General features: G+C 46.6%; 1 protein-coding gene across 5 annotated transcripts; it reads right to left on the reverse strand.

Moving 5' to 3' along the window:
• Window positions 1-274: 274 nt before the first annotated feature.
• ZNF333 (zinc finger protein 333) lies at window positions 275-19,730 on the reverse strand. Of its 5 annotated transcripts, none has more exons than XM_081075819.1 (13): window positions 19,627-19,730; window positions 16,957-17,000; window positions 15,828-15,951; window positions 15,295-15,390; window positions 14,688-14,808; window positions 13,439-13,521; window positions 10,200-10,316; window positions 9,036-9,123; window positions 5,397-5,476; window positions 4,648-4,774; window positions 4,132-4,227; window positions 3,312-3,388; window positions 275-2,829 (listed from the first exon to the last, which is right to left on the reverse strand). In XM_081075819.1, the coding sequence occupies exons 6-13, from the start codon at window positions 13,439-13,441 to the stop codon at window positions 1,732-1,734; spliced, it is 1,686 nt and encodes a 561-aa protein (XP_080931945.1). In that variant the 5' UTR covers window positions 13,442-13,521; window positions 14,688-14,808; window positions 15,295-15,390; window positions 15,828-15,951; window positions 16,957-17,000; window positions 19,627-19,730; the 3' UTR covers window positions 275-1,731. The 5 variants fall into 5 exon arrangements, with proteins under 5 accessions (XP_080931945.1, XP_080931946.1, XP_080931943.1 ...); XM_081075820.1 differs by having other exon boundaries at window positions 15,295-15,355; window positions 19,627-19,725; XM_081075817.1 differs by lacking the exon at window positions 14,688-14,808 and having other exon boundaries at window positions 15,295-15,355; window positions 19,627-19,721.
• Window positions 19,731-26,721: the final 6,991 nt, after the last annotated feature.

Below are 26,721 nucleotides of genomic sequence, written 5' to 3' on the forward strand. Positions count from 1 at the left end.
CACGAAAGTGTTAGTTTCTTTTAAACTTCTTCGTTACCCTGGTTAAATTCTCCAAGCCCATAGACTATCTCCTTACGCCAGGTAGCGGCTGCGGCAGATTCTTGGAGTCCCTTCACCGTGTCTGCAGATTCTTACGACTCTTAGTCGTCCTTCCCTTCTCGAGCAGCCCCACGTTGGGTGCCAGATGTCACATCACACGCAACAAGGACAGTGAGGAGGCAAGAAGGGGCAGTTTGGGTTAAGTTTTTAAGCAAGAAACAAACAGAGACTTAATGCAGTTAAATCTCGCCCAAGGCCAGGGGTCTCTCAGTCTCAGAGGACTGGAGCCCAGAATAAAGCTGGCTGGAGGTTTTTATTGAGAGGTTTACAACTACAAGAAAGCAACATTGTTTCTTACACGGTCTGTGAGGCTCAGACCTCATAACAGAAAACGTTTATTCCAATTACCCTTTGTCTGTAAACAGCGGAAGCACAAGGTCCCAGGGATGTTTTGTACCTTTTCAGGATCAAGTCTTTCACATTGTAACAACTCTGTTGAGAGAAGTGGAAACAGGTGCAAGGGGAAAGCCAGAGCCGACAAGAGACTTTCCCAAGCAGGGGGAAGGGGAGGCAAGGCCCCTTCTCATACCTGTCCAAGGCAGCTCATTTGGGGTCCCCACTCGGTTCCGCCTGGCTTAGGTTGTATCTCCCGTAAGATATCTTACCCGTCTTTGGCTGCAAACCATCTTTTGGGACCAGACAGAGAGACATAAGGTGTAAACACAAGGATGGAACAGAGTCCCAGAAAGGCACAATCTCACAAACTCTTCTTTCCTTAAGGAAAGACATGAAGGGACAGTTGGCTAGGCTGCTGTGCAACAGCAAGAACAGCTGAAAACCAGTAAGAAATGGATCTTTTTCGTGTAACAAGATCTCCAGAAACAAAAAGTCCAGGGCTGGTGCAGACACACAGAGAAACAAACTAGGGAACCAGAACAGTTGTGACTTCTGGCCACACTCTCATGGTCACAGGAAGGCTCCTCGTGTCTGCCGGTACAAACGGCAAGAAGAGGGTCTGGCTAAATAAAACCACTTCTTTCCAACATCGTTCCCAGGAATCACATCCAACAACTTCTCACACTAACCAGAACTGGGGGACATGGTCTCCCCTAACTGCCAGGACTGGGAGATGGAGGTTATTTTACAGTGGACATTACCAATCAGAACAAAACCCCCAGGTTCTATTGTAAGGAAAAAGGTGCAGTTTGGGTAGGTAACTAGCAGGATGCACCATATTAGACCTAAAAGCGAATCTCAAAAGAAAATACCTAAGATTCAATGACACAAAGACCACATACTCTGCGCGAAATTTAATTAAATTAGAAATTAGCAACAAAAAGGCAACTAAAAAACACCCAGATACATGCAGGAACTTTCCAGAATGACAGAAATGTTCTGTATCTTGAGTGGGGTGTTGGTTGCATATATGTATACAGCTGTCAAACTCATCCAACTCGTAAGATTTATGCGTTCCACTGTAAGTAATTATACCTCTACAAAAACATAACCATATACAGTTATTTAAAAATCTAATTCCAAATAAGTCATGTGTCAAAGATTTAGTGATAATGGAAACTAAGACAATATTTAGAATCAAACGAACATGAAATTACATTAAAACATGTGATGTAGCTAAACGAGTACTATGAGAGATGATTATAGGCCCGAATGTTTCTCTTTCCAAATTGGAAGTTAATTAGCAAGGGGCCCACCATACGAATGGGACACTGATAATGGCAGGACGCCATTCCTAACGCTCTCTGTCCTGGCGTGACTCCTCTTGTGCACGGTGAGTGAAGAGCTGTGTCTGAAGGCTTTCTCACACTGATTACATTCATAGGGTTTCCCTGCACTGTGGGTTCTCACGTGTACGATGAGGTGTGAAGACTGACCGAAGGCTCGCCCGCATTCCTGACACACGTAGGGCTTCTTGCCGGTGTGGGTCCTCACGTGTTTTCTGAGGGATGAGGGCTCACTAAAGGCTCGCCCACACTCCGGGCATGCAAAGGGCTTCTCTCCCGTGTGGGTTCGCATGTGACTCTTGAGGGTTGAGAGACGGCTCAACACTTGGCCACAAGTCGTGCACTCATAAAGTTTCTCCCCTGTGTGGATCCTCCTGTGCACATTCAGGTGGGTGCTCGTCCGGAAGGGCTTCCCACACTGGTTACATTCGTACGGTTTCTCTCTGGTGTGAGTTCGCAGATGCGTCTTCAGTGACGAGTGCTCCCTGAAGGCTTTCCCACACTGACTGCACTCAAAGGGCTTCTCGCCGGTGTGAGTTCTCACATGGCTCCTCAGAGAGGACGGCTGATTGAAAGCCTTCCCACAGTCCTTACATTCGTACGGCTTCTCACCCGTGTGGTTTCTCTGGTGCAAAATCAGGTTAAAGTTCCTCGTGAAGGTTTTCCCACACTGATGACATTCAAAGGGTTTCTCTCCCGTGTGAGTTTTCATGTGGCGGCGCAGATTTGAGGAGTACTTGAAGGCATGCCTACATTCCTGACATTCAAAGCACTTCTCTGAGGTATGGGTCTTCTCGTGCCTGAGAAGGTCGGAACTGTATCTGAAGGATTTCTCACATTTGTCACATGCATAGGTTTTATCCCCACTACGGATCTTCTCACGCACCAGTAGGTGAGTGGTCTGGAACAAGGATTTCCCACTCTCTTGGCATGCATAGGGGGTGCCTCCAGCATGAATTTTCTCATACTGAAAAAGTTGTTTGATGCTGTTGAAAGGCTTCCCAAGTTCATCGTATCTGTGGAGCTTTTCTCCCGTCGGAGGTTGCTCCTGTCAATTAAGGAAAATGTGAACACGAAAGGCTTTATTACATCCACAGACATTCATCTCCAGGTGAGTTGTGTAGAGGATCAAGATATTTCTACAGCTGAATCCTTTCCCCTTTCCCCGTGTCTGGACCATTTCTACCCTAAGTGGATACACTGCCACAAAGAGGTATCATTTTCATTACTTTCATGGGCTTCTTAGATAAAGACTTTTTCTGAATAGTTTAAGGCTAAAATAAGCTCTAAATGCACAATCTGTGTCACATTTATGAATACGGTTAGTGGCGGGAACGCTGTGAAGACACGTCTTGATCTATGTTTCAAGTTTTCCCTCACTTCACAGACTCTCTCCCAGAAACTGCTTTCTCCTAGGTGAGCACCTGCTGCCTTAATCTCTCTCTGGCCTCTTGTACTGTTTTTCTAACCAACAGCAATCCCATACTTTTCCTACTAGAGAGGACCAAGAATAATCCTTGTGTACCGTACCCTTTTCACGCCAATGGATGGAATCTCCGCAAAAATATCTTGGTTAAGAATTAACTCTTGAGTTTGAAATTGAGGTTCTGCAATTAAGAGAGAAAAAAAAATTAAGCATGCAGAGAAGGAAACAGCAGGATTAAGGTGACCAAAAAAGTAAGCTCGATATATGTGGATTTTTTAAATACTGATCTTAAATATGGAAAGAAATTGTGAAAAGGAGGAATGTATCAGAGTAAAAGATAATTTTAAGGTATTTGGCTATGCGAGGAGTGATGCAATCACGGGAAAAAGGATGGAAGTAGCAGATAATTTACTAAGAAAAGATTCTATGAAGACTGGGACTGATGTTGAGAGAAAGTATTAACAAGAACAGGTAAAAGGGATCAACTATACGGTGATGGAAGGAGAACTGACTCTGGATGGTGAACACTCAATGTGATAGATAGATGATGTATTACAGAATTGTACACCTGAAACTTATGTCACTTTATTAACCACTGTCACCCCAATAAACTTTAATGAAAAATAAAATTTAAATAAATAGATAAATAAGAACCTATAGTGAAGAGAAACTGGATGAAACATACACATGGAAATGATAAATGTGAAGAGGAGGTAGGATACATCATTCTACGAAACCAGAGTAAAGTATTAGAGATAAAAAGGAAAGGGAAAAAGGAAAGAAGGTGGAACTCACTAAGGGATCTCAACCAAACAACCTTCTCCGTTAAAGGCACTGAAAGTGTTTCTCTTTCTGACGCTTTCCAAATCTAACATTCATCTTACCAATCAGAGCTGGCGTTCTCCCAATCTGAATGGTGCTCACCTAGATAGGCTCCTGGAAAGATCCCTCTCCCGGTGGTCCACAGCTCTTCTCTTTGCTCCAAATGGGAAAACGTACTGGGTTTGCATAGTTGATCTCCTGCTCGTGGGGAAAGATTCATGGTGTGAACAGATTGCACTTGCCATGAAACCAGAGCTCATATTCTTTAGACTTTAGGGGCTCTAGAGATGGGAGTAGTTAAATAGGTATGCCTAAATTTTGATGGGCATGGCAGAGCTCTTTCACTGAGGAACCAAAGCACAAGCTCCCCCACAGGGTCCCAGAGGACACTAGAACATTCCAGTCCCCAAAACCTAGGGCCTAGTTCAGGGACACATTTGAGAAGCCCAGAAGCAGTAGACAGATCTTCATTTCTAGAAGTCACTAGACTAAAAGCACCATGAAGGCAGGATTCATCTGTCTTTTCATCTGTTTCCAACCAGCACAGTTCCAGGAACCCATACAGGAACCCATACTTGCTGCGTAATTGTATGCATGAAGCGATGAGGCCAGCCTTACCCACAGAGGCCAGGTTCCTGTAGTTCTCCAGCATCACGTCTTTGTACAGGCTTCTCTGGGCAGAGTCTAGAAACATCCATTCTTCTGGCGTGAAGAGCACAGCCACATCTGCGAAGGTGACTGGTTCCTATAATGCACACCCATTACCACTCAGCCAGGGGCCACCCCTGCCAATACACAAGAGGATAGTGGGGGGCTGGCAGGCCTGGGGAATGGACACCCTGTGCAGAGGACTTTCAGACGGGGCTCTGAGGCACCTCAGAATCTACCCCTTGACTCAGGCCTCAGACTAGAACTCCTCTCTACCCTTCCCTCCCTGAGGCATCAAAGGACCTTAACTTCATGACAGGACTTAACTATTGACAGCTAGTCAGGAAGTCCTTGCAGTTTTATTCCCCTCCAGCCCCAGGCCACAGCGGACCTGAGCAGGCAAGTGACAGGCAAGAGAGAAATATTTGGTAAATGACAACTGTTTGCTCCAGCGAGCCATGAAGGATACAAGACGAGGACAGTTCACATCCTTGCTTTGTTTTCCCTCCTGATGCTCAGCAGAACACAGCACTCAACAGGCTGGGGAAGGTCTGACTGCGAGGTTGCCTTGGGGTCATTGCTTGGCCTGTCTCCCACCCCTGCTAGAGGCCCAGAGTCTGGATGCCTGGAGACCCGCCCTGTGGAGTCGAGAAGCTCCAGGCCATGGGAAGGGAAAAAGGTGGCAAAGCAAGAAAGAAGAGCAAAAATTTCTTAGTTACCTGTACACAGGTGGTCAGCACCCCAGGATCTTCCTCTACGCTCTCCTCCTGGAGCCACACAGGGTCCTGGGCAGGCAGAGCTACAGGAGAAGGGGGGAGCTGTGAGGCCCAGTAAGGACATTCGCAGACCAAAGACTGCCCACTGATTGTGAGTGACCACACGTGTACAGACACATATGCACACACTCACAGGGACACACAAGGTGACGAGCCTCCTTCTTGGTCTCGTAGAAGCTCCTCTTCCATCATGCCTCTGGCTGGCAACCCCACGTCCCACACCTTCCTCCTCTCTTCTCCCTCAGTACTCTCTGTCTCAGCTGGCAACCTGCCCCTCTAGGCGTCAATTCCCACCTCTACCAAAACCCTAGGCTGACTCACATCTGAACTCCAGACCCACACACCCAACCATCGGCTCCAGTATCTCCACCTACCTATCTAGTGGAACACGAATGGAACATCCAGCATGAGCTAGAGGGCGGGGCTGCCGCCAGGCAGGCAGAGAACAGAGCCTCGAGACAGAGGATTATTCTCAAGCCTTGAACTTGCATGGCTGGGTTTCTAATTTGCTTGGGACCCAGGACCCCTTTTTTGCCTCCCTTTGGGAATGGAAAGGTCTGCCCTATTCCCCTCCCACCATTGTATTCTGGAAGCAGAATCCTTGTTTTCTGGTTTCACAGCTTCACAGATGGAGAAGAATTTTGTCCCCAAGATGGACCTTCCCCGCGTCTCACCCATACCTGATTTAGATGACTTACATGATGAAATCTGGGACTTTCTGAGTTGACGAGATTTTGGACTTAGAGTTAATGCTGAAATGGATGAAAACTTTGGGGATGCTGGGATCACATGAATCTATTTTGCATGTGGGTAGGACATAAACTGGTGGGCGGGCAGGGGGCAGAGGGCAGACTGTCAGGGGTTGAATTGTGTTCCCCCACAAAAAAGGGAAGAGCTAACTCCCAGTACCTCAGAATGTGACCTTATTTGAAAATAGGGTTTTTGCAGATGTAATTAGTTAAGATGAAGTGAGGCAAGGAAAGATTCTGGTTCCCTCCAGACCTCACCCATGTGCCTTTTCCCTTGGTTGATTTTGCTTTGTATCCTTTCCCTGTAATAAACCATGGCCACGCGCACAGCTGTATGCTGCCTTCTATGAGCCACCAAACCTGGGAGTGGTCTTAGGGACACCTGCCACACTGACACCGCACTCACCCCAAGTGTAGGCTGCCACCATTCCATTCCTAACCACCTTCACCCACCACTCAGGTCCTGCCTGAAGTCCATCTTCGTCCCAGGTGCTGCAAGGTTGTTAGACCCACAGGTGCATGGCACCATTCACCTACATGCGCCCCTGGCTCCTGGTAGCCTAGGAGATGGGCCTGGTACTTTTCCCACACTTCCAGGCCCTGCATGGTCTGGAGTCTACTTGCTCTCCAGTCAGCTCACACCACTCTCCACTTCCCTCTGCTCCCTGCCCACAACCCTCTGTCCCCTGAGGGATTTTACAGATGCTGTTCCTAGGCCTGAGATCCGCTCTCCAAACCCTCTCCAAACAGCGCTACATCTGGCCAAGCTAAATGATACCGTAATTATGATCTAATCCACTGCTTGTTCCCCAGGAGATATGTGCCAATGTCTGGTGTCTTAGTTGATCAGCTCAGGCTGCCATCACAAAATACCACAGACTAGCGGGCAATAAAACAACAGAAACCTATTTTCTCACAGTTCTGGAGGCCGTAAGTCTAAGATCAGGATGCCAGCATGCTCCACGTCTGGTGAGAACACTCTTTTTGGCCTGTAGATGGCAACCTTCTCACTATGTCCTCACATGACACCAGTTCTACTAGGTCAGGGCTCCACCCTTATGACCTCATTTAACCCTAATCACCTCCTTAAAGGACCAATGTCCAATACAGTTGCATGGGAGGTTAGGGCTTCAACACATGAAGGGGGAGGCACAGGCCATAGCACCTGGAGACTTTTTGGTTATCAAGATTGGGAGGAAGGGGGCCGTTATAGGCCAAACTGTGTCCCTCCAAAAATTTGTATATTGAAGTCCTAACCCCAGTATCTCAGAATATAACTGCAATTGGACACAGGGTCTTTAAAGAGGTAATTAAATTAAAATGAGGTCATTATGGTTGGCCCTAATCCAATAAGACTGGTGTCCTTATAAGAAAAGGAAATTTGGACAGACACGTACAGAGGGAAAACAAAGACGACAGCTGTCCACAAGCCAAGGAGAGAGGCCTGGAACAGATCACGGCCCTCAGAGGAAACCAACCACGCCCACAACCTGATCTCAGACTTCAGGCCCGCAAAACTGTGAGAAAACAAATTTCTGTTGTTTAAGCCACCCGGTCTGTGGTACTTTATTATGGCAGCCCTAGCAAACTAATACAGGGGAGGTGCTACCGTGTTTCCCCGAGAATAAGACCTAGCTGGACAATCAGCTCTAATGCGTGTTTTGGAGCAAAAATTAACATAAGACCCGGTATTATATTATATTATATTATATTATATTATATTATATTATATTATACCCAGTCTTACAGTAAAACAAAACCGGGTCTTATATTAATTTTTGCTCCAAAAGACGCATTAGAGCTGATTGCCTGGCTAGGTCTCATGCTCCAAAAGACGCATTAGAGGTGATTGTCCGGGTAGGTCACATTTTCGGGGAAACGGGGTCCCGGCATCCAGTGGATGGAGGCCTGACAGAGGATGGCCCCACAGCAGAGAACGATCTGGCCCCAATGTCAGTAGCACTGCAGTTGAGAAACCTTGGTCTAAGCTTAGATTTCCCAGAACTCCTCTCTATCCCCAAGATAAAGTCCTCATGTTACATGCTCCCATCGCATGCTGGTCTTCACTTAAAAACCTGACTGCCCGGCCAGACTGGGAGCTCCACGGGGGACGGGGCGGTGTTTTGCCTCTGATGGTTTCCCAGTGCCCCCCACACCACAGGAGGACAGTCACAGAGCACTTCAAGAGCAGAGCGTACTCCAAGTACTTCAAGAGTACTACAAGGCAGGGCTTGGCCCAGAGGCTACCACACAAACACACAGAAGAGCAACGCAGAAGGATTACTTCCTGTCGATAATATAATACAGATTCCAGATACAAGACTGCATGATATTGTTAAGAAACAAAGTTTATCATTCTCACTACGAGGCAAGCTAAAAGGAAACAACTGCCTTGCAATTAAAGTTGTTATTTGTCCTCCAGAATTAATTATTTTCCCCTGCTTCTCAGGAAATGTGCCTTTTAACCTTCATTTTTTACAAGCTCAGTTAAAACATGCGCCATTTATAGTAAATTCAACTGTAATCTTCAGCATTGCCATAATTGTGTAGTGAAAAATTTAATCTCTCCCAAAGAGAGGTCTGGTCTTTGCCACAGCTGAGTGGGGCCGGCTCTTTCTTAACTGAAAGATCTGAAACCAAAAAAAGAAAAGAAAGAAAAATCTGAGGACTGTGAAAGTGCCTTTCCCCGTGAATACATAATGAGAGAGGCCACTGTCTTCCCTCCTGATGGTATGGGGCAATGTCTGCCCTCAGAGGAAATGAAGACAGGAGATGCAAGTTCCCACAGGACAGCAGTGCCCTCTGGCGGCCATTCCATCTGGCACTCACTCACCAGAGTCCCCGGCCACCCATGGGTCCCGGAGGCCCAGTGCAGGCTCTGGCGTGGCCACCCTCTGTATCCGCACAGCCACCTTCAGCCCCTGGACAGAGCGACAGGGTCGGATTAGAGTCACACAGTGGTCAATGGGATCCACTCACACCTGTTCACTCAGACTGAATTTGCATAATTGGCCCTGCTTTGGGGGACATACTAATAAAAGGAGGGACGAGCCATGTTTACCGGCCCAGATTTACCCAATTCCTCAAGACAAGGCTAATCACTGTGACAGAACTCAACCTCCAAGGTGGGATGGGGACAGGGGTCCAGGGTGGGGTAGGCCTTCCCCGAGCAGCCTCCAGCTGTGGGGGAAAACTGGGGCAAAGCGGGCTGGGGGTGCTAGCAGGCTGAGGGGCAGAGGGGGGCTGCGGAGATGGCCCTGTGCAAATGAGGGGAGGTAGACAGTTGTTTCCAGAAGGAAGCCCTGTCATGGAGGAAGGATCGGAACACTCCTCTACTGGAAAGGTGTCCGACCTGACTTGTACTTCTGAGGGGCGCCTCTGGCCCGTGTCCAGGGTGGGCCCAGAGGAAGCAGCAGCATTCCCAGGGGTTCAGAATTAACGGTGGCTCTGGGCAGGGCAGGGGGGACAGGAGGAGCAGTCAGACGTAGGTTACAGTTTGAAGGCAAAGCTCACAGGACTTGACGGTGGATGGGGAAGTGACAGGTTCCTAGAGCAGGTGGGAGGAGGGCCCTTCTCCTCTGGGCGGGGCTCAAAGCACACCTTACAGTGTCCCTCTCAGATACTCAGCCCGGACCCTCCTCACCCAGCCCTCGGGTCACAGGACCCACTCATTCCTGTAGGTTTCCTGGCCATGGACGAGGTGGTAGGGGGTGTGAGGGTGGCTGGATTAGAGGAAGAAAGGCTGAGCCAGACAGGAGGCAGAGCCAGGGCCAGCGCCTGAATGTCAGCCCTTGCCACCTGTCACCTTCAACGCAGAAACCCTAGGGTCTGTTCAGTAATTTCTACCAGGAGCTAAGCCTGGGCCTCCAGCATGTTCCCAGTTACCAAAAGTGGGCCCTAGATTCCTGCCTCCCCTCCAGCCTCCTCACTTAAAGAAATCCCGAACCCCAAGCTTTACTGGATGGGGTCCCCGTGGCAAACCTCATCCCAGGCTTACTGTGTATCCAGAAGGCCAAGGCGACTCCCAGAGAGCTGACTGGTCCTCTGGAGGTGCGGGCATCCTCTTCTCTCCCGTCATGGGCCTGAGCTGCATCCTGAGGTCCAGTCCCGGCCCCTAGGAAAAGGCACGGAGGATGCTGAGCAGGACACAGGTGGCCCTGAGGCTGTTCTCAGCTCAGAGACCCTCAGTTTTGGGGTAGTGCCGTCAGAGGACGGGGCACACGGGTCTGGCAGTTTCAGACCTGGTGACTCTTTGCTCCACTGGTAGCCACCACCAAGGGGCTCCAAGGACAGATCACAATGGACCTGGCGCCTTTGTGGTCCTGGGAGGCCCTGGCTGGAAGTCAGGCCACAGCCCTTAGAGGCACTGCAGGATGTTTGACCACAGAAAGTTTGGGAGCCCTTGGTTCTGAATGTGAACGCTGGTCTGTTTTCTTCGATTCTGTACTTGTTCGTTTGGCATCCGTCAATCACTGGGCCACGCTATTGGCTCCAGTTGTTTACGTCTCCCCTGCCATCCAGAGCCCGTCCTCTGAACCACCTCCTTAGTCACCTCACACAAGGCAATACACGCCCGTCCTAAGTCACCCAGGCCAGGTACCAGACAACTAGGGACAGCTCCTGTGCCGAGGTCCCCCAGAATTATTCACACTCGCCAATCCTGTTTATCCTGCCCTGTGAAAACCCCAATAAAGGCTCTGACCTAGACTCTTCCCTGCCCCATTTCTGCCTCCTGATTGACCCTAACACTTGCCCTGTGTGCGCGCCCATGTGTCATGACAAGCCTTCTCCTCTCAAGAAACTTAAGTCAAAAAAATCTTTCTGTGGCACTGGCCTGTGTCGTCACTCAGTCACCTCCATAAAGTAAAACCCTGTGGGCATGTTTTGAGGCAAATGTTTTCATCAAAGTAATTTTGACACAGATCACTGTTCTTGAAAAAAAGGTTCTGAGGAGTTGAGCCTATTTGTTCAACACATACTCCCCGAACACTGCTAGCATGGACACTGCGGGTCCGGCAGAGAACAAGGGCGATGAAACCCCAGCCTCTAAGAACCAGGTGTTGTGGAAAAGGGGTGGCGTAGGAAGGCTGAGCCTGGAGACACCCATTCTCAGTCGCCTTTGGGGCTCTTCTAAGAGCAATTCCCAGCTCCCTATGTGCCTGCCCCTCCCCTGACCTAGATGACCATGAGGGGGAGGACATAGGGCCTCGGTCTGCCCCGGCCACCAGCACTTACTCCCACATGACAGGGAGGCCTCAGAACTGCCATTGGGGGCCTCAGTGATTGGAACAAGGCTCAGTGACACCTGGAATGGCCCAGAAGGACTAGCAAAAGGGTCAACACCATCAAACAAGTGGTAGGTCATGTGACCTCAGGCAGCTCTTGGTGACTGAGACAGTAGTCTCAGGAGCTAGGCCTGGATTCAACTGCCAGCGCCAAGTCCAGCTCTACCACTTTGCAGATGTGTGGCTTCAGGGATGAAATGCTCAGTTTCTCTTCCACACGTGTCTGGAAGTAGATTTCCTGTGTCCACTCAGAACATTCTGTGACCACCTGTTTCCTGGGGCTCGGACACAGCAGGAGAGGCCCCTTCTCTCCCACACTTGGTGTTCACTACTGAGCTGGAGCGGAGTTCTGTGGAAAGTGCTGGAGCCCCGTACTGAGGGAAGAGCCACAGAAACTGGAAAGGGGGTCCTCTCGAGGCTCATCCTCTCTCCCTACCTCTCACAGTCCATCTGCTAATCTAGACATGGGAACAGGTGGCGCCTGGAGATGCCTTCACCAGCGTCTATCATTCAACGAGCGTCAACTGAGGGCTGTGCACTGACACACGGAGTGCTCTGTGCCAGGGTTACTGCTCTGATCACATCAGAGGAGGCCCCTGCAATTCAGCAGCTCCAACAACACATCTGCAGATCTCAGGCTCATGAAAACCACATGCCCTTTCCCAAGCAGCTACTGGAAGACACCCTCTACCGAAGCAAGTGTAAACCAAGGACAATCAGGAGGAGGATAGGAGGAGGGTCTCAGCTGCCCTGGGGTCTGTTGCAGGCAGCGCAGGGGTGAGGGATTTGGCTGCCCCGAAGCCCACACCAGGTAATGCAGGGCTGAAGCTCCCCTGTTCAGGACAGAGGAATGGAACAGAGGTCTCTACAACGCGGGCCACACCACGCCGTCCACTGGCTCAGCATCTCCGATGCTCTGAGGCCAACACCATCCATGACAGACGTGGAGGGGTGCAGAGTGAGGGCACCCAGAGATCTCAGGGGCTCCAGGATAAGCAGGCCCAGCACAGAGGGTGAGCCTGGGCTCTGTATGTCCCCCTATCCAAACCCTAACCCTCAAAATCCCCAAGAATGGGAAGTCCAACCTTGGAAGCTCCTGTAGTTTGGGGAGGCGGGAACTCAGGGCCAAAGCGGGGACAGAAGGGCTCTGTGTGTATCTCCTCATGCACTGTAATGTGCAGGCTAGTTCTAAAGGCTTTTCCCCCATTTTGAAAAGGGCTTCTTTCTTTCCAGTCTGGGGGTCTCGACTTGTCTCCTAAGTAGGGAGGGATCCCTGACAACTTTCCCATGTTCTTTATAATCAGAGTGGCCCTCTCTCCTACGGGTTCTCTTGATTCAGTTACGGTTACAGTTCCTCCAGAAGCCTTTCCCACCGCAGTTAAAATATTGGGGCCTTCTCTCCAGGCAGAGTTTGCTTTCCTGACAAAGGGCGAGTGAGGACGAAAAGCTCTCCAACATCCATGACATCCACGACGCACTAGGGATACGGCCGTCAGAGGCACATCTCAGCCTTTTCAGAGGCGTGCCTTTTTTACACGGGTCAAGTTCTTCGAGGATGTCATAGGCTCCACCACCAGATTTTCCCACATTCTTAAGTTTCCTGGGGCGTCCCTAACAGACAGCATGTATCTCATGATTGTTGCAGAATAAATCACATTTCACACAATTGATGTCCTGACTCACATTGATAGAAATGCTTCCTTGGGGGAACCTTCTAGAAAGAAAGTCTTGAACAACAGGCAGCGTTTACCCAAACTTATGACTCACAGACTACGTAAATAGTCACACTCACAGTCACAGTCACAGTGTCCTCTCAGACACTGACTGTGGAAATGTACCCCAGGGCCCTAGTGGAATGCCCTGGCTCAAATGGCTCCCTGGCCCTGGGGTACATTTCCAAGTCACATATTCCTCAAATTCTCCAATGAGGATCACCCACCGTGAATCTTACCATTTGCAAATCATGGGACGAATTTTCCTCCAAAATATCCTGCACAGGAATAGACTCTTTGGGTTTCGGTTGAGATTCCCAGTCTAAAATGAATTGGGGTGGGGGAGAAACTTCTTTCAGAAAGAAATAGTGGTATGGAATCGACACACACAAAAAATAGGCTTTTTCAAAAAATATATTGACCCTAAACTTGGAAAGGCACTGAAAGGGAACAAGGCATCAGTGAGTAAAGTGAGACTCTAAAGAGTAGAGCTGTAGAGCTGTGTGTGGATTTTGGAAGTGACAGGAACGAGGGGAAACGAGAGGCTATTTTTCCAAGCAAAAGATTCTACGGGGAGTGAGACTGCTGTTGCCAGAAAGAGAGTTATCAGAGAAGTAAGTAAGAAGCAAATAGACAAAGAACACACAGAAATGTGCAACTTAAAGAGGAACTGGATAAACGTGTGGGTAAGGATGTGGAGAAATCGGAACCCACATCCACCCCTGGTGGGAACATAAAATGGTGCACCTGTTTTCAGAAAGCAGTTTGGAGGTTCCTCGAAAGTTAAACGTTGGGTTACCATGTGCTCCAGAACTCTACTGCTAAGTATATACCCAAGAGAACTGAAAAAGTGTCCATGTGGAATCTTGTACGTGAATGTTCACAACAGCACTATTCACAATCACCCAAAAATAGAAACAACCAGAATGTCCGTCAACAGACATTACATAAACAAAATGTGGTCCTTCCACACAGTGGAATGTTACTCAGCCTTAAAAAGAATGAAGTACTGACGCACACTACAACATGAATGCGCCTCAAAAACATTACGCTGAAAGATGGCAGACACCACAGGTCACATGTTATATGATTCCACTGATATGAAATGTCCAGCACAGGCAAATCCAGAGAGACAGAAAGCAGACTGGTGGTTGCCAGGGCCTGGGGGGAGGGGAGAATGACGAGTGACTGCTCATGAGAATGGGGTTTCATTCTGAGTTGACAGAAATGTTCTGGAGTTATAGTGATGATGGTTGCGCAATTCTGTGAATATACTAAATGCCAATGAATTGCACACTTTAAAAGGTTGAATTTTGGGCCGGCCCAGTGGCTCAGGCGGTTAGAGCTCAATGCTCCTAAATCCGAAGGCTGCCAGTTCGATTCCCACATGGGCCAGTGGGCTCTCAACCACAGGTTGCCAGTTCAATTCCTCGAGTCCCACAAGGCATGGTGGGCAGCGCCCCCTACAACTAAGATTGAACACCGCACCTTGAACTGAGCTGCCGCTGAGCTCCCGGATGGCTCAGTTGGTTGGAGCGTATCCTCTCAACCACAAGGTTGCTGGTTCGACTCCCGCAAGGGATGGTGGGCTGTGTGTTGCCCCCTGCAACTAGAAAAACGGCAACTGGACCTGGAGCTGAGCTGCGCCCTCCACAACTAAGACTGAAAGCACAACAACTTGAAGCTGAACGGCACCCTCCACAACTAAGACTGAAAGGACAACAACTTGACTTGGAGAAAAAGGCCTGGAAGTATGCACTGTTCCCCAATAAAGTCCTGTTCCCCTTCCCCAATAAAATCTTTTAAAAAAATAAAAAAAGTTGAATTTTATGGTATGTGAATAACTCAAATTTTTTCAAAACAGAGAAATTGGAACATATCTTTATTTGAGACCAACGGTAAGTATAAGAGGACGCTAGAATGTGAAAACAGAAGAAAAGCTAAAGCAACTCACCTGAGAAACCGCACCCCAAATAGCCTTCTTTCCCCTCAGAATAGAGCCCTTAAAATGCTGTCAGACTGACCCTTCCCAGCTAAGAGCCCCTCTGATGGGGTGGGTGACAAGATCCCTGCACCAGGTGCCCCCGGTACTCACCCACACCCATGGCACGGAGAATGCCTCGTTCTGCTGCCCTCTGCTCTTCTCTTGGCCCCACCTGGGAAACAAGCCTGGGTTTGCATGGTGGAGTCCCTGCTCATGGAGAAAGACACACGTGCTGAGGGAGGGAGGACTTGCAGAGGAAAACAAACGATTCCCCACCAGCCACCAGCTTCCCCGTGGACTTCAGCTCATGACGCGGGGCCAGCACAATGGTGGCCAAGTGAGCATACCCAATTTCTGATGAACCCAGTGAAGCTCATTCACAAGGGCCCAAACCACAAACGCCCTCCTCTCTGCCCCATGGGGCTCAGGTTATCTAGGCCCTGAAGTCCAAGGCCAAAGTCAGTGAGACCCACACGGTTCCTGACTATGGAGAGAATGCAGTCAGTGCAACAGATGGAGCTACATTATGAAACCGGTGAACCGTGAACCCCACCAGGCCCACACCAGACCTTAGTGGTCATGTGACAGGCCCTGAAGCGTTTGGCATCTACGTACAAGAAGGGCTGGAGTGGTGCCAGCCTTACCCCCAGGAGCCAGCGTCCTGCAGTTGTCCAGTATCCCGTATGTGCACAGGTTCCTCCGAGCACCGTCCAGCAACGCCCAGTCCTGGATGAGCCCCACCGCCACATCCTCGAAGGTGACTGACTCCTAAGACGGCACACACATATACGGGCTCTGCGAGAACCACCCCCACCGCTCTGCAGGATGACTGCCGAAGGGAAACCCAGCGCAAGAACATTCAGACAGGGAGCTCTCTCCAGTCCAGGGCTTAGCAAAGCCCAGGGCCACTGGTTTTTGTAAACAAAGTTTTATTGGCACACAGCCATGCCCATCTGTGTACCTGTCTCCATGACTGTTTTTGTGCTGCAAAGGCAGAATCTAGTAGTTGCCTACCGAGCCAAAACATTTATGGTTCTTTTAACATTTGGACAAATCCAAAAGTTGTGGCTTTCTTTGTCACTTCACTGACCAGTGACGGCAGAGCCTGGACTTCTCAGCCTAGAGGGTTTTTCCTTATTTAAGGTATGAGAAGTTTGGGTTTGATCATTCAATTTTCATGCCGTCCCTAGACTTCTATAAGCATGTAGTAATCTTTTATGCCTGTTAAAATAGGACTTCTGTTGCCTCTGAGAAATGGCATTGTAATTTCAGGGCTCTCTAGAGCACCACTGTCCAGAAGAGCTCTCTGCGAGGATGGAAATGTCCTATGTCTGCACTTGCCAAAAGGGCGGCCACCGCCTGTGTGGCTATTGGGCACTTGAGAAATGTGGCTCAGGTGACTGAGAAACTCAATTTTTAATTTTACTGGATTTCAATGTATTTAAATTTAAATTTCTACAGCCACATGTGTTTAGGGTAAGTCTTACAAGAGAGAGCAGGGATGGCCCTGGAGGAGCTCTGCTGCCAGCTCTAAATGAGCCTCACTCTTCGGTCCAACTCCGGAATTAGGCACAGGGCCCCAGGGTCTCTGTGGGGATCCTCCTCCCAAGCCAGTACTCTCCAGAGGTCATGCTCCAGGTCCCCTGGAGCAGGGGAGAAGACGCTCCATACTTCCCTGCCCCTTTCTTCCTCAGCTGATGGCAAGGAGACAGGGCATGGGGCTCAGAGTACATAATTATCCCCCCCCACCATCCAGACGCCCCAACCCCTCACCATGACGCCAGTGCCAGGGTTTAAGGTCTCAGCAGGCATCCTCTCTGCAATAAAAGAGAAACAAAGTATAAGAAGAAGTGATGGTGAAAGCAGAGCACCAAACATGGGTTTGACCCAGATAATTCCATTTTTGTGGGCCACCATTGGGGTGACCAAGCGAAAAACCCTTACAGGGATCTTAGTAAGCAACATCCAGGGCCCCCGTACCACCTTTCAGACCACGGGACCGGATCATTTCTACTACCCCCTTTCACCTAAGAAAAGGATCATTACTCTTCTTACATTCCCTCAAGACACCTCCAACACCCTCTACTTTTCCTCCACTGCCCTTATCAAGTTGTGACTTTTATATTTATTTGTTTAGGTGATTTTCCCTCTGTCTCTCCAGCCACGATGTAAAAACTAAGTATAGGCCTGCGTCCACTTTTTTCAGGACCCCAAATCCTGCCATCAGCACAGCATTTGATACATACTAAGTATTTTTTATATTAGGGATTGGCAAACTTTTTCTTTAAAAGGCCAGATAGTAACTATCTTAGGGTTTATAGGGCAGATGAAGTCTATAGCAACTATTTAACTACAGTTGTAGCACAAAAACAGCCATAGAGAACACATTTAAAAAAATAAAAGTGTTCCAATAAAACTATTCATAGAAACCAGCATTGGCTCAGAAATCCACGGGCCATCGTTTGCCTACACCTGCTCTATATCAAGTAGTAGAGAATAAATCAATCACCAAAGTCTCAATTCTGCCTCCTACACGTCTCAAACATTGCATCTTTTCCAATTTCACAATTACCATCAAGACTCAAGAACTATCATCAGAGTCCTGAATTTACCAAGCTGCTATGCAGATACGGACTCTGCATTCCTTCTTGTCCATCCCAAACTCCATGCTCAATCCAGGAGCCGGTTCTGTCTAAATCAGACAAAATCACGTCACTACCCTACTTAAAACTCTTGATTCAGTGGTTTCCCAGTGGCCTTACAACAAGGTCCAACGTTTACCATGACCTTCAGGACCGTGCCTTCCTCTCCAACCTGGCTCATCCATCCTGCACTGTTTCCTCTAGCTTTCCCCGTCTTTTTTCTGCTCCTGGAACCACCAGGCTCTGTGCTACCCGAGGGATGGTACATCTGGAATGGTCGGTCACATCTCTTCTCCAGCCCAAACCCCAGTCTAGCTACATACAACTCATCTTGTAGGTTCAAACATTGGACCCTTTGAAGATGTTTTTCCTGACCGCCTCCCCAATGGTTCCATGTTTCCATACCACCCTTGTTATGATTAATTTAAAATGTCTTCCCAGATAGAATAAAAACTCCATAGAACAAGCACGGTATCTATTTTGGTGGCACTGTTTCACCCTGTATGGGGCCCAGTCCATCCAAGGCAACGCCCAATGAAATGTGCCAAACATCAACACTCCCAAAGAACAATTCAGTACTGCTAGCCTAAGGCATGTGCCTGCACGCACAGGCACACAAAACCATGTAACAGCACAAACATAAATACAAAAGTGACGTAAAGTGCCTGTTCATATAACATAATCCGCAACAGATTTCAGATGTCTTTGAGACACATTAATCCTTTCTAGAAAGGCAAGGTGTTACGTGTATTCCTTTTGAAAACAAACATCTCACTCATAAAACTGAAATCTGATGTGTAATTTTCCTCCAGGACTTTTCCCTCATTTTTCAGTACAGTGAGCTTTAACTTTATTTAAAAAAAAAAAAAAGACATCCCATTTATGGCCAAGTCAACTCAATTTCAATTCCCAGTACTAACAGAGCTATATATGTCATCTTTTCCCTGGAGGCCCTAATGTTTTGAAGCTTTGCGGTGATTTACAGGCTTGTGGTAACGCAGCCAACGTGGGAAAAACTAAAGAGTTTTACTTCTCCTTGATAAGACTTGTGAGGTAACTGAGAAATAGCTTTTCTTAAGACACCCTCACCTGACAGTGAAAAAAACTGATACTCACAAGGTAAAAGTAACAGATTGAAAAGAAAAAAATAAATGAAAGGAAAACGTAACGAACACTACGGTTTTAAAAGAAAGAAAAAGAGAAATGAAAGGAAACGGGAAACGTAACGAAAGCTAAGTAAACAGGTCCTAAGCTTAGAAACTGCAAATTGTCACTCACAAAAAAAAGGAAAGAAAAAAAAGTCTTGTCATCTAATTCATCCCTTGACAGAGGGTGCGTTCCACGTTTAAAATTTACTGGACACGTCATTCACACCAGTCGGCACACGCGGACTCAGACCTAACGTTCCCACTGCAAAGCCCGGTGTATGAAAGGCCGTGGTAAACACCACGTGAGCTGCTTACACACACTTATGTCGCACGAGGGCGCCAGGGGCCGGCCCTACACATGGAGGGGCAGGGTGGGGGCCGGGGCTGGCCGGGGTCCCCACTCCTGAGGGGCAGGACCCGGATCGCACGTCGTGATTCCGATGCGCGAGTGGCAGCCCCGTGGGCCCGGAGCGGGGTTACCTGAGGTCGAGGCACAGCGCCGCGGGGGTGGGGGGCACGGCTGCGAGGCGAGCTGTGCGCGCCCCATCCCGGCGCCAGGGCGACCGCCGGGGGAAGGCAGGTCGGCGGGGGAGGCTCTCCTAGGTCTCAGGCCCCCCTCTACCCTCCGCGCACCCCCAGGGGCTGAGCCGCACCTGCAAACCCCGGGGAGACACTCCCACCGCCGCACGCCCGGAGCACCCTGCAGGGACACCGCCCGCCGTCGCTCCGCGCGCACTTCCGCTTCTGGTCTCGGGGCGCCGGAAGCGGAAGTGACTTGGGCTCTGATTGTCCAATGTCGGAGGGGCGATGCTGGTTTCCTCCCTAGAGTGAGGCTCTGGGGTTGGATCGGAAGGACCTGGAGAGGGGGGTTGGGAGACGGGGTCTTGGCCGGATGCTTAAGGCCGGGGGCGAAGCTTAGGTCCAAAGGGCGGGAATTACAGCGGGTCCTGGGCTTGGGGGGAGGGGAGGGGCGGGGCCTCGCTGGCACGTGGGGGCCGCCGTGTTTCACCTTCCGCCCCCTTCTGCCACCTCCACCTTTCTCCTTTGGCTTAATCCAGCCCCCTAAAAAGCATATCCTGGGTAAGATTTATTTTTCAATCTTAATAAGTTTCTTTAAAAATAGGGTGGGATACAGTCACGTGCTGCATGAGGACGCGTGGGTCAACTAAGGACTTCATGTACCCTGGTCCCATAAGGTTATAATGGAGCAGCGGATAAAGGGGGTCAAATATGTGGTGACCGAAGGAGAACTGACTCTGGGTGGTGAGCACACTATGTGATATATCGATGATGTATTATAGAATTGTACACGTAAAACCTATGTAATTTTACTAACTGTTGTCACCCCAATTAATCTAATTTAAAATAAAGATTGTAATGGAGCTGAAAAATTCATCACTTGTGACATAGTAGCTGTCTTGATGTTGTAATGCAAGCCATGACTCAAATACTATTGTATTCCGATTGCTTACAGTATTCAGTACCGTAACATGCTGTACAGGTTTGTAGCCTAGGAGTAATCTGCGATGCCCTGTAGCCTAGGTGTGTAGTAGGCTAGACCATCTAAGTTTGTGTAAGTGCACTCTGTGACATCCCCTAATGACGCATTTCTCAGAACATATCGCCATCGTTAAGTAGCACATAACTGTATCTTATTTATCCTACAGCTTGCCTTTCTCACTAAAAATAAGATACAAAAATCTGTTCAAGACTTCTTTCTTAAAATTATGTATATGTTACGTAGTATAGATAATACATACACATAGGAAAACTTCAAATGAAGGTCTCAGTCCAACCCTAAATTTATCTCCCCAGAAACAACCACTGTAACCAGTTCCCTAATGTTTACATATCGAGCACATGTATATTATTTCTTCAGATAAATATCTATAGAGCATCAGTTGATTGCTATATGCTGGGTGCTAAGGTTACAAATCTCCTTCCTGCGAAGGTGCTCCAAGTGGAGTTTGGAGAAGAGAGAGGGAGAAAGAGATGAGGTTGATCCACTCCAATAAAACTAACCCAACACATTGTTGCATATGACATATTACCAGAATACTTTTTAAAAACTGACAAGATAGGAAGAGAAATCAAGAAATTTGGCAGTTGGTTGAAAGTGGGTCTTGAAGGATGAATATCAAGTGATGGGGAATGGTCAGTGCAAGCGGTGGGAAATGTTGCAAGTTGTGGGTATAGTGTCAGCAAAAACACGAAAGCATGGAGGAAATGCAAGTTGTAGGAATAGATAAATAGATCAAAGAAACAGAACTGCTCAAATGTTGACTCAGGCATATGAGGACTGACAATTAAGTTTGAGAACTTGCCACAGTGTGCTTAGGTTGGCAGCACTGTACAAACAGCTTGGTGAGGTTTCATAACCTTGATAGTGTATCTGTCTCACAGCTGTGCTCATGTCAACATGTGGCGGTGTCTTGCTGAGTGGCATTCATTATTGTTGTGTTTTTTTGTATGCCATCACGAGAATGTCTAAGCTCAAATTAGAGCAATGAACAAACATTAAATTTCTTGTTCAACTTGGCAAGAGTGGAAGTGAAATCAGGGACAAGTTTATGGGGATAATGCCATGAAGAAAACGGCAGTGTACAAATGGATTAAACGTTTTCCTGAGGGGAGAAAACGCATCACTGATGAAGAGAGGTCAGGGCAGCCAGTAATAAGCAGAACTGATGAAAACATTACAAAACTTCGTCGAATTGTGCGTCAAAATCATCAGCTAACTGTGAGAAGCATAGGAGACCAAGTAAACATCGATAGAGAAACAGGAAAATCTTAACTGAAAATCTTGGCATGAGAGAGATGTGTGCAAAAATGGTCCCGGAGGAGCTCTTGCGTCACGACAATGCACCAACTCACATGGCACTGTCTGTGAGGGAGTTTTTAGCCAGTAAACAAATAACTGTATTGGAACACACTCCCTACTCACCTGATCTGGCTCCCAATGACTTATTTCTTTACCCAAAGATAAAGGAAATATTGAAAGGAAGTCATTTTGATGACATTCAGGACATCAAGGGTAATACAATAACAGCTTTGATGGCCATTCCAGAAAGAGTTCCAAAATTGCTTTGAAGGGTGGACGAGGCTCTGGCATCGGTGCATAGCTTCCCAAGGGGAGTACTTCGAAGGTGACCGTAGTGATATTCAGCAATGAGTTATGTAGCACTTTTTCTAGGATGAGCTCACGAACTTAATTGTCAGACCTCTATGGGCATCCAGTATGTGTTAGAGGGAGTATTTCAAGTCAATGGAGAAAGGAAACTGTTGGGACAATTGGCTAAAGGATTAAGTTGTTGGATCCCTATTTTACATCATTCACAAAAATAAATTCCAGATAGATTGACTCAAACATAAAAAAGAACTTTAAACTGTTAGAAGAAAAGCAAGTATTCCTAACAGATTTTGCTTTATATTTTTCAAAGGTATGGTATTAGTTGCATAGCACAATGATTAAGAGACCTTGGTTTTGGTACTTACCACCCTGTAACTGTCACCTACCTAATTTCTCAGTGACTCCGTTGCCTAAACTGTTGAATGGAGTAATAGTGGGATTGTACTAAGGACTGTATGACATAATGCCTATATGCAAAGCATTTATCATGGTGCCTGATATGTAATAAGTGCTTAATATATACTGGCTATTACCGTAACAGTTTTTGGTGAAGTCACCTGATACCAGTATGAAATCTCCCCTCTTCCTTTTTAAATTGGGCTTTGAATTTTATTTAGTCTGTTTCTAATTTTGCCATATTAGTTTCTTGTTGTCCTTGTTGTTGTCTGATAAGTCTCTTATTTTCAACCTCTTTGCCATTTTATCTTACATGATGTTTTTTATAAACAGTACATAGCTGGATTTTGTTTTTTAACAAAGTCTGAAAGTAACTTTTAATAGGACAGTTTAATCCACTTACATTTAATGTGATTATTGATGTTTAATATATTTCTGCCCCTAATTTCACATTTATCTTATGTTTTCTGTTTATTGTGTTCATTTGTTTTACATGGACTGAGCCAGGTCTCTTTATTCTTCTTCTCAATTTGCTCCATCTTTTCTTCAGTATGTTAATTTAAAGAAGTATAAAGTATGATCAAAATTAACTTAAGATTATTATTTGGTATTGCTTATCAATTATTTGGTACTGGGTATCAATTTATCTTTTTGCCTTTATTTTGTCATTTTATTACTAAAATTTATTCACTTATAAAAATATTGTAAAGTATGAAAAATATTGAGAAATAGGAAAATAATTTTTTATATTCTACATGTTCCAAAATTTCACTATGGTATACTCAGTAGGCTTGTTTAATATAGAAACTCGCGTCTTTCAGCTCTGGGAAATTGTTTTATGTTATTTTCTTTAATAATAGCCTCCTTTCTGTTTTCTTTCTTTCTTTCTTCTTGTTTCTTTCTTTCTGAACCTCCTCAAACTCTTTATCTTTTTGGTCTCCTTTCTCACAGATTGTCACCACTTTATATCTAATCCTTTTATTTAATTTTCATGTTGGTTACCATTATTTTCATTTCTTAAAACTCTTCCTTATTCTCTGAAGGTTCCTTTTTATTGCAACTATTATTGTTTAATCTTTTTGAAGATACAAATAAAAAGTACTTCTAAGAGTTCTACTTCTTCCCAGGGATTCTTTTAGGACAGTTATGGAATCACCCTAACACTAACACTGTCACAACTGTGAATCTACTGAGGCTCTGAATTTAATTGAAGTTGTAATTCTGTTACCTGCAAGATAAAACTTTGAGGTTAGTTTTAGATTATTTTATCCCTCAGGCTATAAGAAATAAGGCATTGTTTTAGTGAAATAATACAAAATCCCTGATTCCCTGACAAGTGACTTGAACAAATATTGTAGGACTTTGAGCTTGTCATTCTTTTTTTTTTTTTAAGCCCCGCATCACATATAGAAGCAACCAACTGGCCCTGTTGCCCTGAAAATCCTGTTGGTATTAAGGGGTGAAGCACTAATAGTGAGAAAACAGTTAGTTAATAATAACCTCTGGTGATCTGGAATGAGTGTCCATTGAAAGCTTTGGGGCAAGTGACCACTGACATTGAAAAGCAAGGAGCATGTGCATTTCCAACCTTAGTCTAGTGCATGAGTGTTAGGGATAGGAACCAGCACAAGACCTTGAACAGATTGTTCATGGAAGTCAACAGCGGCAGACAGCTGTCTGGCAGTAAGACAAAAGTCTGCAGTGGAAGGAAGGAAGGAAGGGAGAAAGGAAGGAAATGTGAGTGGGAGGGTGAGTGAGTGGGTGGATGGATGGATGGATGGATGGACATGGACAGACAGAAGTGTGGGTGGGTGAGTGGGTGGACAGATGGATGAAAGGAAGGGCATCTGTGAGGTGGACCTGCAGGAGACTCAGAAATAACTGAGAAGATACTTTCAGAGGGTCATTTTCAGCATGAAAGCCCCTGCATTTTTATGCTCTAATAACTTGGTTATAAAGAAGGACTTATAATCTCATTTTGTCATCACAGGTAAAAGGCTAGGGACAGTTGGTTTATACTTGTATGCTCTACTAAGCAGAGTGAGGGTGTTAGAGAGCCAGCAAAGGCTTCTGGTTCATTTTTTGAATACTTTTAATAAATAACACATCACCATACTCTTGATGGACCACAGAACAATACCATGCAGAACTGGGTTCTGAAGACTCGAGCGTGCGTCACAATCACCTAGAGGACCTGTTAAACACAACTTGCTGGGCCCACCCCAGGACTCGAGAATTTGAATTTCTAATGAGTTCCCAAGTAATGCTGATGCTGCTGGTCTGGTGACCATATCTTGCAAACTACTGATCTAGAAAGACATAGACGTGGATAGCTCTGTATTTATAGTAACTTTGAAGATTCAGAATGTAAACAAGTTTCAAGAATATCTTAACCAGTTTATTTTCCACTTCTGTTTTCCTTTTCATCCAATCAAAAGAGTGATATGTGTAATTAGAAAAAATTCATTTCTAATTAAGTTTACAATATCTCATTCAATAAGAATAAAATAATTCTATAGAACAAGAAAACATTGGGTCATAATTTGTTAGATTTGGTGGTACATAAAATAATGGTGTACTTTAAAATTGATGATACCTTAAATTTGATTAAATATGTTATTAATAGAGGAGGGAGACGCTAAGTCTACCTGTGGGGTACAGAATGAGGCAGAGTGGGGCTCTAGGGATCTACTTTGGGGGTTATGGAAGGATATACAAAAGAATGCACACTTAAGGGACTTGGCCAGGGGCAGAGCAGTGGCGGGGGAAAAAAGGCAATTCCAGGCAGAGGGGACGACATGCAAAGGCCTGGAGGCTGGAAAGAGCAAGTAACTCAGGGCATGTGGGCAGCCTGAGGGAGAAAGGTGGGAGATGAGACTGGAGAGGTGGATTGGGGCAGATCAGGTGGACTTTATGTGCCTACTGAGCACATTTAACCTGCAAAGTGTCCGTGGGGCTGTGAGGCATTTGTGTGATGAGCTCAGATTCATGTTTCAGAAAGCTCTCCTGGCTGTAGGGAGGAGGATGAGACAGAGGACACCAGTTAGGAGACTGTCAAAGTTATCCCAAATCAGAGACGTTGGGCAACTTTCCCCCAAGTCACACAGTATCAAGTGGCCTAGCCAATATTTGAACCTAGGCAGTCTGGCTCTAGAGCTAACGCTCTATAATAGCATTGGCCTGTCCATTAGGTGGCACTACCTGTCTTTCTTGATCAATTCTTACCTCCAATTATCACCCCAACCCCAGCAGACTACAGAGAAAGAACAGCATTGCTACTTTGCTACAGAGAGAGAACATTGAAGGAAAAGCTGGTTTGGGGAAAATAATTCAGTTTTGGACAAGTGGATTTTCAGGTGCTGTGACTTCATATACATTGTATTTATGGCCTGGATCACAAAAGAGAGGACTCCCCCACTCAGCCAACAAACATGGTATTTAAAGCCCTGGTAATGGATTAGGTCATACAGGGAGAGATTATAGAGAGAGAACAGAACCTTGAGTAGTATTTAAAAGTCAAGTAGTGAGGAAGTGGCTAATAGACAAGACAGGGCAAGAGTGGACAGAGAAATTGGTGGAGATGAGTAAAGTGTGGAGTCACGGGCGGCAAGGAGAGAGAGCAGACTGAATTAAGACTGAAAACAATTCACAGGACACAGCATTAAGGACGTTGTTGGTATTCTTAGCAAAAGCAGTTCCACTGGTGAGGATGGTGGTGATGGTGGTGAGCATAAGAGGGTGATGAAGATGGTGGAGGTGGTTGTGGTGATGGTGGTGGTGACCCACCCAGCTGCCTAAGCAAAAGAAAAACAACCAGGAGTTAACTCCTCTCTCTCACTTCCCGCCCCCCTCCCCACTTACTTCCAAGTTCTTCTTTTGCCCCAGAAACTTTTTTCAGTTTTTTTTTCTTTTTCAATTACAGTTCACATACAATATTATCTTAGACTCAGGTGCACAACATAGTGATTAGACTTTTATATAGCTTATATAGTGATCACCCCAATAAATCTAGTATCTATCTGACACCACACATAGTTATTACAATATTATTGACTATATTCCCTATGCTGTACTTTACATCTCCATGACTATTTTGTAACTACCAATTTGTACTTCTTAATTCCTTCACCTTTTTCACCCACCCTCTAAACTCCCTTCCATCTGGCAACCATCAAAATGTTCTCTGTATCTGAGTTTGTTTCTGTTTTGTTTATTTTTTTAA

The sequence above is a fragment of the Rhinolophus hipposideros genome (genome assembly GCF_964194185.1).
Source record: "Rhinolophus hipposideros genome assembly, chromosome: 16".
In the NCBI taxonomy this organism is placed as follows: Eukaryota; Metazoa; Chordata; class Mammalia; order Chiroptera; family Rhinolophidae; genus Rhinolophus; species Rhinolophus hipposideros.

What these genes read in the sequence shown, in the direction of transcription:
- ZNF333 (XM_081075816.1), bottom strand. Translation starts at nt 19,520, where the DNA reads ATGGGGCGCGCACAGCTCGCCTCGCAGCCGTGCCCCCCACCCCCGCGG. An exon ending in CAGGACGCTGGCTCCTGGGG is followed by an intron (nt 15,391 to 15,827) that starts GTAAGGCTGGCA and finishes CTCCATGAGCAG; the next exon opens with GGACTCCACCATGCAAACCC. An exon ending in TGCTGACCACCTGTGTACAG is followed by an intron (nt 4,775 to 5,396) that starts GTAACTAAGAAA and finishes TGTGCATTATAG; the next exon opens with GAACCAGTCACCTTCGCAGA.